This window comes from Conger conger, chromosome 3, assembly GCF_963514075.1.
Source record: "Conger conger chromosome 3, fConCon1.1, whole genome shotgun sequence".
NCBI lineage: Eukaryota > Metazoa > Chordata > Actinopteri > Anguilliformes > Congridae > Conger > Conger conger.
In genome coordinates, this window is record NC_083762.1 from 13,707,906 (window position 1) to 13,722,996 (window position 15,091).

At 44.2% G+C, this 15,091-nt stretch overlaps 1 protein-coding gene across 1 annotated transcript; it reads left to right on the top strand.

Moving 5' to 3' along the window:
- The first annotated feature begins 1,070 nt into the window (after positions 1–1,070).
- LOC133124982 (transmembrane protein 47-like) lies at positions 1,071–14,585 on the top strand. The gene is made up of 3 exons (XM_061236622.1): positions 1,071–1,478; positions 5,191–5,331; positions 13,596–14,585. The coding sequence occupies exons 1-3, from the start codon at positions 1,283–1,285 to the stop codon at positions 13,775–13,777; spliced, it is 519 nt and encodes a 172-aa protein (XP_061092606.1). The 5' UTR covers positions 1,071–1,282; the 3' UTR covers positions 13,778–14,585.
- The last annotated feature ends 506 nt before the right edge of the window (positions 14,586–15,091 follow it).

Genomic DNA, 15,091 nt, shown 5'->3' on the forward strand with positions numbered 1-15,091 from the left:
GTTAGAGTATAGTTGTGAATTTTTCTTTAAATTTAAAGTGCAGCCTGAATAATTGATGAACTACATGGCAATAAAAAAATAAATTAAAAAAAGACCTCCTGGCTTGCAAATGCAATAGACCTTATCTGCTTATGCTTCTGGATCATAGTATTTTAACATTGAGGATGCGCATGGTGCAAAGTGTATAGGGGGAGGTTTTGTCTTTGTCCGGATTTTGTTACATTTTCTAACGTGAAAAGAAACCTCTTGCCAATAGACCATGGCAGGCAATATGAATTGGTTAATATGTTAACAAAGGACTGTGAAGAATGGCTAGCTACATACCAAGCCAATGAGTCCATCCTTAACAGACAGCTCATTAGATGACACATTTTCAAAGAATTCAGTCTGGTCAAGGGGAGCAAAATTGCCCCCCAAGAACAATAGTTGGCAGTGGTGAACTTGTGCATTTTAATCTAGTCCAGGCCTGGTAAAAACATTGCTGTGGGGTACACCATTTTTGTTTGTTTGCTTTTGTTTCACTGTTAGCAGTTCCTTATACTTTCCTTTTCCACAGGGTGTAAAGGCAAAACATCTTGGATCAACACTACCATGCAAGTGACCACCTCTCATTATCCCAGGAAACCATCTGGAAGCCCTCATCAATCAGGCACACAATATTATTTTCTGTACTGTAGCAATAATGCCCGTTTGGAAAGGCAACATTGCCTACAAGAGCGTTAAAGTCAGGTGCCCGGCATTTTGGCAATGATATAATATCACTGCACTGCTAAGCTCTACTGTCATGATGATATGCTTTCTACAGTATTTTGGAACAGCGGCCAACCTGGTAAGTGTAAATATGCAGAGAGTATACCCAGACCAGACCAACCGTGCATAAAGAGGTCATTCATGTGAGTTAAAAAGTCATGTGTCTTCGTTCTGAGCATCGAACTCATTTGGGCTTCGTCAGTAAAAAATCTTTTTTTTTTTTTTAAATACTTTCTGTTACGTCAGACTTTTGACACATTTGGCGCTTCATAGCACAGCCCATTCAGTGAGTTAAGGCGGGGTTGGGGGCTACGTTCCCTCCTCTGTCTATTCACCAGCTGGCGTCGCACGGAAACCTGTACGCACACCCACGGAAACTAGGGGGCTGCTTTCTGTCTCTCCCATGCTTTAAGTGGAGCTATATTTTCAGAGTGGTGGAACGCTACAGTATATCTAAAAAGTTTTTTTTTCCCCCCGTACATATTTTAAGAAAATCTACACAGGGAATCCCAGGTCAATGTAGTGTGAGAAGATGTCTGTAAACGAAACATACGTATTCCGACCTTTTAAACTGATCTCCTTACTTTGTGTGTTTCTTGCCCTGGGTTTGGATGTTGTGGCATTGCTGAGCCCCGCTTGGGTTACTGCGGATCGCTACTCTCTGTCGCTATGGGAATCTTGCAGGAAAGTCGGAGCTGTCTTGCAGTGCACTTCGACTCTAAGGACTGGTAAGTTGCTAAGTTTTAATTTCTAAACTAGCCTATAACACAGATGTGTTAAATGTGAAATCTAGCTATGTTGGCAAGCACCCTTCGTGTTGCTGTAAATTGTGGCAATACCTTGTCGCAGCCTCAGGGCTACATTCTTGACGAGCTGGATAGATGATTTAGAAAAGCCAGTGATTTAGAAACGTAATACTGAATTGGTTGTTTATGGAAACCTCTGTACAAGGCATCGCCGATTTGTTCCCATATAATTAAAGAGCAGCGCAAACGTTTGCGAATATTGTATCTTACTTGAGTAACGGTATTCCGCAATTGGCGTATAAATTGGTTAACTAATTATTTTAGCAACTTGCCGTTATCTGCGATTATATCGTGGCATGCCGGGTACATTATTCACAAATATGTGCATTGCCTCTCAGATGTAAATGTACATTTAAACTAATATTCCCAGGTTGTCTGTTGCACATACAGCCGACCATTTGTTGCGCTCGAAGTTTTCTCCTGTTTCCACATCTGTAGCGTGTGATGTTGTTCCGGACGTGAATCATGGGTGTTTTCGGTAGGGGGTCGTGTTAATGGACGATTAAGTCAGAGTGACATGCCATCTGGGTGCTCCATTTAACCCCTTTTCCACTGTGGTGTGGGCGTGTTGCGTCAGTGGCATCTACGGACTCATAGCAGCGGGGGTTCTGTTCTGTGGGAAGGGGCTGTACCATTCTGTGGACCGTGGTGTGGGCCATTGTTTATGCCTCGTCACAGTCCCGCAGATGGGCTTCCAAGCACTCATTAGGTCCAGTTGACCAGAGACCTATGCATATTTTATATTAAACACCAGAGCATTTGTAAGAAATATATATATATATATCCAATTCACTGAGAATATATATATATATATATATATATATATATATATATATATATATATATATATATATATATATATATAGCATTTATACTACAACCCCACAGTTCTCCACTAATGAGGGAAGAAATACGTATCCTACAGAGTGGCGCTGATCGCAATATTATGCCTGTAATATACCTATAATGCCCAATGCCTATAATGTAATGTAAAATAGGCATTTGCATATGACTGTGTAATGCACACAGACATCCATACTTGCAATTTATATATTATTTATGCAGCAAAAATCGCACATATTTCTGCTATAGCTATACAGTGTAGAAGAGAATAGAGACTGATGGAGCACTGCTGGCCCAATGGTCCAGAGACTGTCTGCCTGTTTGATATGGAATGCTGATCAGTGTGCCCCAGGTGCGTATGCAGAGTTTATGCCGTGTTCCCAGACTGCAGGGAGTGTGTGGCTGATTTCTCCCCATCATGCCACATGGCATTAACACTGTCAGGGTGCCTGCCATTGTAGTGGGGGGGGGGGGGGAGCGCAGCCAGGTAGCAGATGGGGTCTGCGTTTTGAAAAATCTGCAACACAGGTTCGCCCATGGGATCTGCAACATGGGTCCCCACCTGCCCCCACACATACACACACCCAACTCTCCAGCACGGAGCATCCACTGTGCATGAATGAACACTACACGCCTTCCCCAGTCTGTGTGTGTGTGGGGTGAACACTACACACCTTCCCCAATCTGTGTGTGTGTGTGTGTGTGTGTGTGGGGTGAACACTTCACGCCTCCCCCAGTCTGTGTGTGTGTGTGTGTGTATGAACACTACATACCTCCCCCAGTCTGTGTGTGTGGGGTGTACACTACACGCCTCCCCCAGTCTGTGTGTGTGTGTGTGTGTGTGTGTGTGAACACTACACACCTCCCCCAGTCTGTGTGTGTGTGTGTGTGTGAACACTACACGCCTCCCCCAGTCTGTGTATGTGTGTGTGTGTGTGAACACAACATGCCTCCCCCAGTCTGTGTGTGTGTGTGTGAACACTACACGCCTCCCCCAGTCTGTGTGTGTGTGTGTGTGTGGGGTGTACACTGCACACCTCCCCCAGTCTGTGTGTGTGTGTGTGTGAACACTGCGCACCTCCCCCAGTCTGTGTGTGTGTGGAGCACAGCGGCAGAAGCACATTCTCCCCGGCTCCATTGATGCCACACTTTCATGCTCTGTTTTACCCCCAAACCCGCTCCCCGTGCCTCTCCCCCTCCCCTTCCCCCTCCCCCAGCCCCTGTGAAGATGCGCTGTTCTCTATGTGTGAATCTCTGATGCTCAAAAAAGCAACACGGTTGCTTTAACCACAGGCATCAAGCATAAAACTCCCCCTGTCCCCAGGCTCTGGATGGCCGTGGTTCCTTTATATTCCCCTCCAGAACGGGTCGATCCTGTCGCTCAAACGTGTACAGTGGCGCCCCCACTCTCATCCTTCTGATGGCTTTTAACTTTCTGTTTGCTTGTGTAACAAGCTGACTGACAGCCTTCCGTTCGTTGGGAATGTTGCTCTGTTCGTTGAGAATGCTGAAGGGGCCTGAAAGCTAGGAACAGAGTGAGCCTCTGCTGGGCTGAAACAGGGTCGGAAAGGGTTTCGGAGAACAGGGAAACAACGTGGATTCGCTCCCTCAATGTCACAGCTTCCAGAATCACGCCTTCGACGACAAATCAAGGCCAAATTGGGCTCTCTAAACAACTCCCCCTTGTGTGGTGGGCGGGACCGGGTTGTTACGCCTCACTCGGTGCATTGTGGGAAAGGCGATCAGAAGACAGGGTGCAGGACTGGCTGTTTATTAACCTCACAGGAGAAGTTTCAGGCCTTTTCTCTGGGGCATGTCGGGCTGCTGGGGCAGGCATGTGGGCAGTGGGGCATGGGGATATTCCTTTGTGGGACAACAGACAGATGCACGCTTTGATGGGAAGCTTGGAGGGGTTACCGTGGCAACGTGTAGGGGCAGCACAATGCTTGGGCCGGGACAATAGAAAGAGGTCCTGCCTTTAGAAACAGAAGCTGCAGGGAACCGTGTGCTGCCTGCACGGAGGAATCCTTCACTGTGCGAGAGTTCACCAGACCTGCGGCAAATACGTCATTGTTTTGGTTTCGCTTCACTGAGCTTGTGTCTGTCGTGTTGGAAGCTGTGTAATTGCTCTAAAAGAGTGCAAACCACTCGGCCTTCTGGTCCTCTTGGTTGGGTCAATAGCACCAGGTCTGGCGTTGAAGGTCTTCTGTCCGTTGACACTGTTCACTGAACGCAGACACTGAGAACAGAGGCTCAGAGACAGAGATAGAGACAGAGACACAGACACAAACTCAGAGGCTCAGAGACACAAAGACACAGAGACAGAGGGACTCAGAGACTCAGAGAGACAGAGACAGAGACAGAGACACAGACTCAGAGGCTCAAAGACACAAAAACACAGAGACAGAGGGACTGAGGGACTCAGAGAGACAGAGACACCGACTCAGAGACTCAGAGACACAGAGACACAGAGACTGAGAGACACAGAGACTCAGACACAGAGACACAGAGACTGAGAGACACAGAGACTCAGACACAGACACACAGACTCAGGTGCACAGAAACACAGAGATACAGAGAACAGAGAGACACAGAGACACAGAGACTCAGAGACACAGATACTCAGACACACAGAGACACAGAGAACAAGATAAGTCTGTGATTAAGGAACCCAGACATGTCTGATGGCTGAATGTTTATGCCCACAGAGCTCAATTGCTGTTGTGTTCACTGAATGTGTGAGAGCTGTGAGAATTAGCCTGTAACCCCCCCCGTTTGTTTTGTCCTTCAGATTGGCAGGTGGCCACCCTGGTGCTCCTGTTGGCTGGAGCAGTGGTGACTCTGGTGGCCTTCCTCATCGCCCTCATCTCCATGTGCAGCGGGACTCACCGCAAGCACTACCGAACCGTGGCCATTTTCCTCCTCACCGCAGGCAAGAACTCCCCCGTCCACCCACTGACCACACACTGACCACACACTGACCACCGACCACAAACATGCACCCCCGTCCACCCACTGACCACACACTGACCACACACTGACCACCGACCACAAACATGCACCCCCTGTCCACCCACTGACCACACACTGACCACACACTGACCACCGACCACAAACATGCACCCCCGTCCATCCACTGACCACACATGGACCACCGACCACCAACATGCACCCCACTGACCACGCACTGACCACCCACTGACCACTGCCCACACAAACACACACCCCCCCCCCCATCCGCCCGCTGACCACGCACTGACCACCGACCACAAACATGCACCCTCCCATTCACACACTGACCACACACAGACCACTGCCCACACAAATCTGCTCCCTCTCGTCTACATACTGACCACCCACTGACCAACAACCACAGACATGCACTCTCTCGTCCACCCACTGACCAGCACCCACACAAACCTACATCCTCCCGGCCCCGCCAGCAGCCACACAGACCCCATTCTTCTGATCCCAGACAGAACAGTGCTACTTCTGGGTCTCATCTTACACAAACAGCGTTAGATAAACTTTGTCTGAACTTCACTGCCACGCAGGTGTCTAAAGAGGCGTTTATAGTTTCCACTGCAGACCATAGTCTGACACACGTGCCTGGCCAATACACTCACCTCCCTCTGGGTCAAAGAGTGGTCAGCTGACTAAACGTGAACACGGTTACAAGTGTGCCTCCCAGGGCCTGGGCAGAGAAACATTCATTCCCAACACTGAATAAATTCTGGGATAACTGTAATAACTATTTTTTTAAGAAAAAATGATCTCGAAGCACACCCTATTTCACGAGAGAGTACTTCTGTCACCAAAACATGGGCTTTATTCTGATGTCTGATATGGAAAAGGGTAGACCTCCGTTTATTGAGCGTCGTGTGCCAGAGGCCCTTTTCACAGACTGTGAAAAAGTCGATTAAAAAAACATGGCAAATCTCACCATATAAAAGAGCCCTTTTCATACCATGACTACCTTCTGAATGGGAAGGACTTGTACGTGGTTATTGCGTATTGCTAAAGAAGATGTGTGCCCAGAACTGCTTTTACAAATGCGTTTCTGAATCATGGGATTGGCTCGATGCATGAAACAGGTAGTCATACTGTTACAAATGAAGCAAAGAATGTGTAGACTCATGAGAACTATTGCTAACAAAACAACTCTGTTTTCCCCACCGAACCGGGAGACTACATCGCATTGCTGTTCTTGTGTGTCTCTTTTTGCCATGAATTTCATTGCTGAATGTACACAGGATCTAATCAACCTCAAGGCTTGAAATACTGTAAGCTCCTTGGTATTTATTTGGCAAAATTAAAAATATGCTAATTGAACGGATACAGACTAAATGTCAACTTCTGGTACCTAGTGTCTGTTCTGATGAGTAGGTTATGAAAATGATGTGGCTACAAATCACATTAGCTTCATTCGATTTGAAATGTCAAAAAATGTTTTCAATGGTATATAATATAATAATTGAATTCTAATACACTATATTTGTTTGTAATATGCTCTATTTGTTCAAAAATGTTTTGAACAAATAGAGTGTATTAGCTAAACACATGTGCTTTGCAAAACTTTCATTCCTTTGCAAAAACTTTGCTTTACTTTGGCCAATTCTGCGAAAATACAAGGACGGCTTATAATAGTTCAGATTGTTCAGCCAACCCCCTGACATTGGCAATTATAGCTTTAAATGGAGCCATTTTAAAATAGCTTCAGGGGGAATGGTGCTGTACTGAGACTAAGGTGTGACTGTCTGTCCACATACACCGTGCTAACAGTGATGCAATTATCCACGGCGCCTCCATTTCGCGTTCCCAAATCCAACAGGAAGGAAATGGGTGGTGTTTGCTTCACTCCAGAATGTTCCCCTCTGGACTCCCTCTATGTTTGCATTGCATCACCTCCCAAAACAGGTTTTTTGTTTTTTTTAGGAGGCCCACTCTGCGCTCGTGTGTTTTTACAATGCAGTCTTTCAAGCGTAGGCAGCCGGACCCACTCCGACTTGTGCCCCAAAGAAAAATCTCCGTCTCCGTGGCTTTCTCGTGCTTTGCGCCAGATTGTAAACAGTTCTCCAGCTGAGGCTGTGGCTTAAGAACGGTGAGAGCGTGTTAAACGGAAAGTTTGTTAATTTCACGGGGCTTTCACCCTCTGCAATTCACAGATGTAAAAGGCTACTAGTTTTTTTTGCTGAATGTCACCAGAGAGAAGTGTCTTAGCTTTATCTTGGCACCCTTCATTCACTGTTTGATGAATGTCCCCTCTTTTCTTGTGAAGATGGAATGAAGTAACCATTTAAGGGATTGTTCTCTAGCCAGTACTGTATATTCAGATGATTCATGAGTGCATGGACTGGACTGGATTTGAACAATCCTTTTCAGGTTAGTCTTTGTCAAGAGAATTATGCCACAGTAGCTCAGATCAAAGGTCTCCAATAACAGTGTTGACTGTTTAATGTGCTTTTTATGCTTAAACTATTTAAGTATGTCTTAAAAAAATATGAACAAATACACACACACGCACACACACTGTCAAATGCTAATTGTGAAATCACAAACACATTGTCAGTGTAAACACATTTACCGTATCCAATTCTAGACTAATACTGGATATTTTAAAGATGATAAACTGTGAAATGTAATTATTTTTCTCAGAGAGGGCAAGGTTTATCATTTTCCATTACCAAAGCAGCCCTAATTACATTGCAATATCTACCTTATCTTGTAATATGATACATTACATTACATTACTCCTTGGCATTCTAAATTATTTTTAACATTTGATGCAAATTTGACTTGATTTACTGATCATCCCATGACCTCATATTGGTTTGCTTTTTTGTTTCTTGTCTCTTACATTTTGCTTGCCGTGAAAAATGTTCATGAATAAAAAAAAATAAAAATAGAAAAAATAAAATGTGTACCTGTACGTGGCACATTCTGTTTAGCTGTCTTCACTGACAGCACTAACTTTGTTGGAGTTTCAACTGTATGGACAGAGACTAATGACAGATAGAGTGCAGTGTGCAGTACATATTTGTATGTTCCTTTGTTAATGTACATTTCCAAAGAATATATTTTTGTATTTTATTTAAATATTCGTCGAATGGTACTTCCATGCTCTGTTGGCTGTTCCTTCCCTTTTCAAATGAACATTAGCTAGTGAGATAGCAAGGTAAATTAATAGTTAGGTGATAACTATTACAGACAGCAATGCAGGCTGAAAGTCCCAGACTAACACAGCTAGCAGCGGACCCCGCTCTGCGGCTTGTCTCATCCTGCCAAAGCTCCGTTTCCATTATAGGAGGCCTTTAACTACTGAACTCTTCAGAGACTTTTCCCACCAAGTTTGCTAAGCTTTTCACCTCAGATTTTAATAGGGGTTGCTCCATCTGTTTTCCATACTCATGTGGGAACCCACAAACACACGTCCAACTGATGTCCAAGTACATCAGTCTACTTCATCTAGCTGATGAATTTCTGGCTAATTGAGCATGTAAATGCTAAAAAGCGCTGTACAATTGATGGTTCTCATTCACCCATTCACACACACTCACACAATGGTGATTGGCTGCCATGAAAGGCACCAACCAGCTCGTCAGGAGCAATTGGGAGTTCGACACATCCAGGGACACTTCGACACATCCAGGGTGGGATCGAACCGGCAACCCTCCGACTGCCAAACGACTGCTCTTACCGCCTGAGCCAATGTTGTCCCCCTCCATGTAGTCCAAATGCATAAATTATCAATAGAAACATATCTGCTCCTCAGCGACACATACGTTTGTACGTGTCTCTGGGCTTTCCACCAACCATACAGCAACACCAAATTGACAGTTCTGACAGGAGGGCATCACTGAAAGATATTTATGGATTTTTTCATCTCTGACCTGGAATGCGCCATGTCCCAACCTTGACCTAAGCACCTGTCTTTGTGTTACTGAAGAACAACAGTGATCCATGTGCGAGATCCAAAATGCAAGTCATGCTATTGCACTGGCCTGCTGTAGACCAGCTATTGATTACTGCGCTCGGAGCTCAGCTATCGATGTGCCACCCGCGGCAGAGGAATACGTTTTTTAATCTTCTTAGCCAAGTATGGATGTTTGGCCCTGCTTAACGTGCCAGGTTATTTGCAAATAGTTGTAATCTCCTGTGACCTGTTCTACTCTCATTCATTTTCAGAGGTGTGTGTGTCTGTGTCTCTGTGTCTGTGTTGTGTCTGTGTTGTGTCTGCATGTTTTGCTTATGTATATATGAGCTATACACCGATCAGCCGCAACATTAAAACCACCTGCTTAAACCAGTTTGTTCATGATAAAAAATGCTTTAAAGTGTATAAACGTGTCTATAAATACTTAATATTTATAGACAAGTTGGACCCGGCCCCTGTCTCTGAGGGTGGGAGGATTGATGAGCCTGAGGGCACCCTAATGGCCACATCCTCCAGGAGAAGGGAGTTAGTGATGGTGGGGCACTCAATTATTAGAGGTATAGACGGCATAGTCTGTGCTCGCGAAAAGGAGTCTCGTACAGTGTGTTGCCTGCCTGGTGCCCAGGTAGGGATCCAGTTGTCATGGTCTACGTTGGGACCAATGACATAGGGCAGGTTTTAGGTTCTGCAGGACAAATTTGGGGGGCAGGGAGGATAGAGAGGGTAATGGGCAGGGAGGTGCAGACTGCCCAGACGGAAACGGCAAATGCTACATGTAATGGTGAGAGCAATAACAAAATGTAATGGTGGTTTGGGACAGCAGGGAGTGGGGGAACAGGAAAGAATGTGTAGAAGCAACAAACTGAAATGTCTTTGTTTAAATGCTCCAAGCATAAAAAATAAGGCAGTTGAGGCAGTTATTATTAGTGGGGGCTATGGCATTGTAGGGATTACAGAGACATGGCTTGGGGATGAATATAATATAGAGGGGTATAAACATATTAGGAAGGACAGATCTAGTGAGAGGTGAGGGTGTTGCTGTTTATGTAACAGAAAATCTTAGTGTGCAAGAGTATCCAGAAATTGACCAACACAGGCCTAGTGAGGATATTCGGATTAACCTTATTGGGGAGGAAGATGAAGAGCTTAATTTGGAGTGTATTATCGACCGCCAGCTTCAGATAGTAGTGTAAATACAATGTTCTTTAAAAAAATAAAACAAGCTTGCCAGGGAGGCAAGACTATTATCATTAATACCCAAATATTAACTGGAATTTGGTGACTGGGCAGGGAAAAAGTGAGGAGGAATTTTTGCATGTTATAATTGAGGGCATTCGATTTTAGATCTGGTGATATGTAATGATTCAGTCAGAATTTTCTGGATAGAGGTAATGGAACCACTTGGGACAAGTGATCATTCGACAATAAGTTTTGATGTATTTTGGCAAATTAAGAGGGGCTCCTCCAAGTCCAGAATTTTTTATTTTAGGCGGGCCAACTTTAAAAAGATGCGATCAAATTGAAGTAATGTAGACTTGGAGCAAGTTTTTGATTGCAGGACTGTGAATGAAAAGTGGAGCAGGTTCAAAAGGGTTATACTTGATTCACAGTGTAAATTAATTTCTAAGGTACAGAAATGTAAATTGGGAAAATAATCTCCACAGTGGATGAAATCGCAGATGATGCTAAATGCAATCCCAAATGCTTCTTTCAATACTGCAGTAGGAAAAGGAGAATTAAAGAGGAGGTCAAGTGCATTAAGAATAAGAAAGGAGAACTGCTGTATGAGAATAACGATATTGCTGAGGCCTTAAATGGCTACTTACCAGGGAGGAGGTTACTAGTAGGCCGGAAGACATACTCAATACTAACAATGTCTTAGCCAATATAAATTACATAAACTTAAGACAAATAAGGCAGCAGGCCCAGATGGCATATTCCCAAGGGTACTCAAAGAGTTAAGTGAGATCATATTTAAACCACTGGCAAGTATTTTTAGACAGTCTTTAGAAACTGGATAAATGCCGGATGACTGGGAACAAGGTGATATGATACCGATATGTAAGAAAGGGAGCTGTACCGATCTAGGTAAAAAATGTGATAAAACTTGTATCACATGTAAAATACTGGAATCTATAATTAGGGACAAACTGGAATTATTTCTTGAAAATAATAACATTCTAAGGGATAGCCAGCATGGTTTTCGGAAGGGTATGACAAACTCATTATCAAAATGAAGACGGTAGGAATTGTAGGAGCCATTTCCCACAGGGATCGGTGCTGGGGCCACTGCTCTTCCTCATTTATATAAATGACCTAGACATGGGCATTGAAAGTAATTTAATTAAATTAGCAGATGATACCGAACTGGGAGGTTTAGCTAACAGTATAGACCAGGGGTTGGCTACCCTGGTCCTGGAGAGCCGCAGGGTGTGCTGGTTTTTGTTTTCGCCTTAACACCAGCAACTGATTCATACCCAAAAAACCAGGTGATGCCAGTTAACTGAGTAATCGACTGCTTTAATTGATCAATTAAGTGCTGAGTAACAACAAAACCAGCACACCCTGCGGCTCTCCAGGACCAGGGTTGCCGACCTCTGGTATAGACTCTACTAAAGTAATCCAGGAAGACTTAAACAGAATCCAGAAATGGGCAGGAACCTGGCAAATGAAATTCAATACAACTAAATGTAAAGTTCTACATGTGGGAAATAAAAATATAAGGCAGGATTACTTCATGGGGGGTACAAACTGGGGGTCATGGTTGACCAAAGCCTTTCGGGTTCTAGTCAATGTGCGGTAGCAGTGAAGAAGGACAATAGAATATTAGGATACATAGCCAGGAGTATTGATTATAAGTCCAAGGAAGTTATACTCACCTTATACAATACTCTTGTTAGACCACACTTGGAGTACTGTGGGTAGTTCTGGGGACCGCACTATAAGAAGGACATGGAGGCACTAGAAAAGGTTCAGAGAAGGGCAACCAGATTGATTCCATGTATAAAAGATAAGAGTTACAAGGATAGACTTAATCTCTTTAAGTTTAGGGATTTGATTGAGGCTTTTAAATTCATTAAAGTGATTAACAAAGTGAAGTATAGGGGATTATTCTGGTTGATGACTGGGGATTTTCAAGACCAGGCTTGATATGGTATTAGATTCTATTTAGCTTTTCGGCAATTTTGGCAGTCGGTACACTTAGGGGTAGGAAAAGTACAGGTACAGGTGTTCATGATCACTATGAACTAACAACTGAAATCAAATTTCAAAAATTACAATTTCTGAACTCGCTTCTGTTTCCTGTGTAGAACTTTTTAGTGTAGACCATTTTAATTAAATAAAACAGTTCATGAATGACATATGAAGACATTTATATTTTATGATTCTCCTATTTTCTGAAAACCTTTTTAAAGCTGTGGGTAAGCTGAGCTCATCTATTCAACTGGAAAAAGCGATTTTGGCAAAATGTATACAGTATAAGCATAGTCTAGAAAAACAATAAAGCAAGGTGCACATTTTCGGTTCAGATACCACCCTGGAAAAGCAATATAGTGGCGACACCTTTCTTTCACGCTGCCTCTCTTACCCTGTAATTCAAATCATACATCTCAATTCTGCTGCCAGGCTCCCGCTACAGTCACATGGCCACAGGCCGTGGTCCTGTGTGTGGTGGCTGCATACATTTCACAGGGTGTTTTACGCATGAAGTAGCTGTATGCCTGGTCAAGCCCTCTCATAGTGTCCCGGACGCAGAGCGTGTGTACACATGGGGTGTTAAAAATCAGTCAGTCATTTACAATGGCCACTATTAGAAACTAATGAATGGAAATTATTCACAAATTAGTCTTATTCACTTATTTTAGCTGCCGTCTGTCAGGTGCACAATCTTTCCTCCAATAAGTTGTATTTTTCTGAGAAATGTTTCATATATGAAGGCTGTTAGAAGCCTCCTATTTCCATTAACTCTCAGTTTTCCACCAGTCTGGGAAGCCTGTATTCTAGTGGTTAAGACTGGGACCTGGAAGGTTGGTGGTTCAAGCTCTGGTGTAGCCACAATAAGATCTGCACAGCTGTTGGGCTCTTAACCTTGCATTGTTCCAGTGGGAGCAATTTCCCCTGCATAGTTAAATCAACTGTGAGTCATTGGTATAAAAAAACACAAATGATTATTATTCTTTGAGAAATATTCTTCAGCCCTCTGCTCGGCCGTGATGAGCCAGGCAGAATGACTGAAGGTGGCCTTTGCTTCTTGTCCACAGTGGTCCTTCAGGCTTGCGCGCTGGTCCTGTACCCCATCAAGTTCATTGACGGCACGGTCCTGCAGACCTACCACGAGTTCAACTGGGGCTACGGTCTGGGCTGGGGGGCCACCATCTTCATGCTGGGGGGAGGAATCCTCTTCTGTCTCCGGACAGACATGCACGAGGACGGCTTGTACTGAGGCCACGCTAACCGCTAACCGCTAATAGACATTGGGCAGCGGCGGACGGCTCTGTTTTCGGCCAAGTCCGTCCGCTGGCCAGCAGGAGATGTGAAGCATGAGGATCGGCTGTATGGAGAGACCTTTTATTACCTGCATGTACCCCTGACACCCCACCCCTGTGCCCCCCCCCCCCCCCCCCACCCCACACCTCCACAAAACTGGAGGTTATGTTCATGCACAGAAATGTAGGCTCTTATCCTGCTTCTATACAGCCTCCTACTGATTTCCACCCATTCAGTGCAAGAAGAAAAATAGAGATAGCCAATGCTTAGCTTACAGGTTCTGTGTCTGTGCTTCAGAATTCCTTTTGAGCAAAGGCTTTGGCAAATTTTGTATATATTCTTATTTGTTTTGAAACTGCATTTTTTAATTTTATTTTATTTAAAATGTGTTTTGAATCACCTCCCTCACCCACTCAGATTTGATAGCATTCATGTTTTTCATTAATGCTTGCACCATTGCTGCTTCCTCGACACGATGGAGACAGTTGGTAAAATTTCAGGAGTAGGAGAACCTCCTCAGTCCTCACAATGCATATAAATGAATAACACTGGTCTCTTTGGCTTACCATACTTTGGAAGTGAAAAATAAAAGGAATGATTCTAATCTGTAAAATGTATGACTGCCACCTTTGTGCTTCTGAAGTTATGAAAACTGTGAGCAACGATGCTGGAGTATTATTAATAATTTCCCATAAAAATACATGTGTATCATATATTTACAGTAACATTCTATTGTGAATTAAACAGTGTTCTTTCTGCCTTGATCTGTACAAATTCATTCCTCTCAATTTTGCTACGCTCTATAGTTGGTGTCTTGGCGAATGTTGTTAATCTGCCTGAAAAATGGTTAACATTATAATGGTATCTGTGACCTTTTTACTCAGTCTGGTACAACAGATGTGGTACAGGAGATTGATCACGAGAGTGGCTGGAAAGTGAAAAGCCATTCTTTCTCTCTAAGCCTGGTGGTGTCTGAGAGGCGCTGAAAGTACCAACGTGTTTTGAATCTTTTCAGCCTGGCTTTTTGCCTGCGGTGACGAAAGGGGATATAGCCGCATTAAGCCTCATAAATGACTACAGTCATAAAGCATTGCTGAATAGCAACAGGAGTGTAAGTGTGGGCTCCTGACCGAGGACGTGCCACTGCTGGGAGCCCAACATGCAGTACCCCCCTGCTGGCCATCTGTCAGGACCCCCAACCCCAGGGGCCTCTGAAAACCACCAGGAAATACTGCAACAAAAACACTGGGACCGCTCCCGGCTTGTGTTT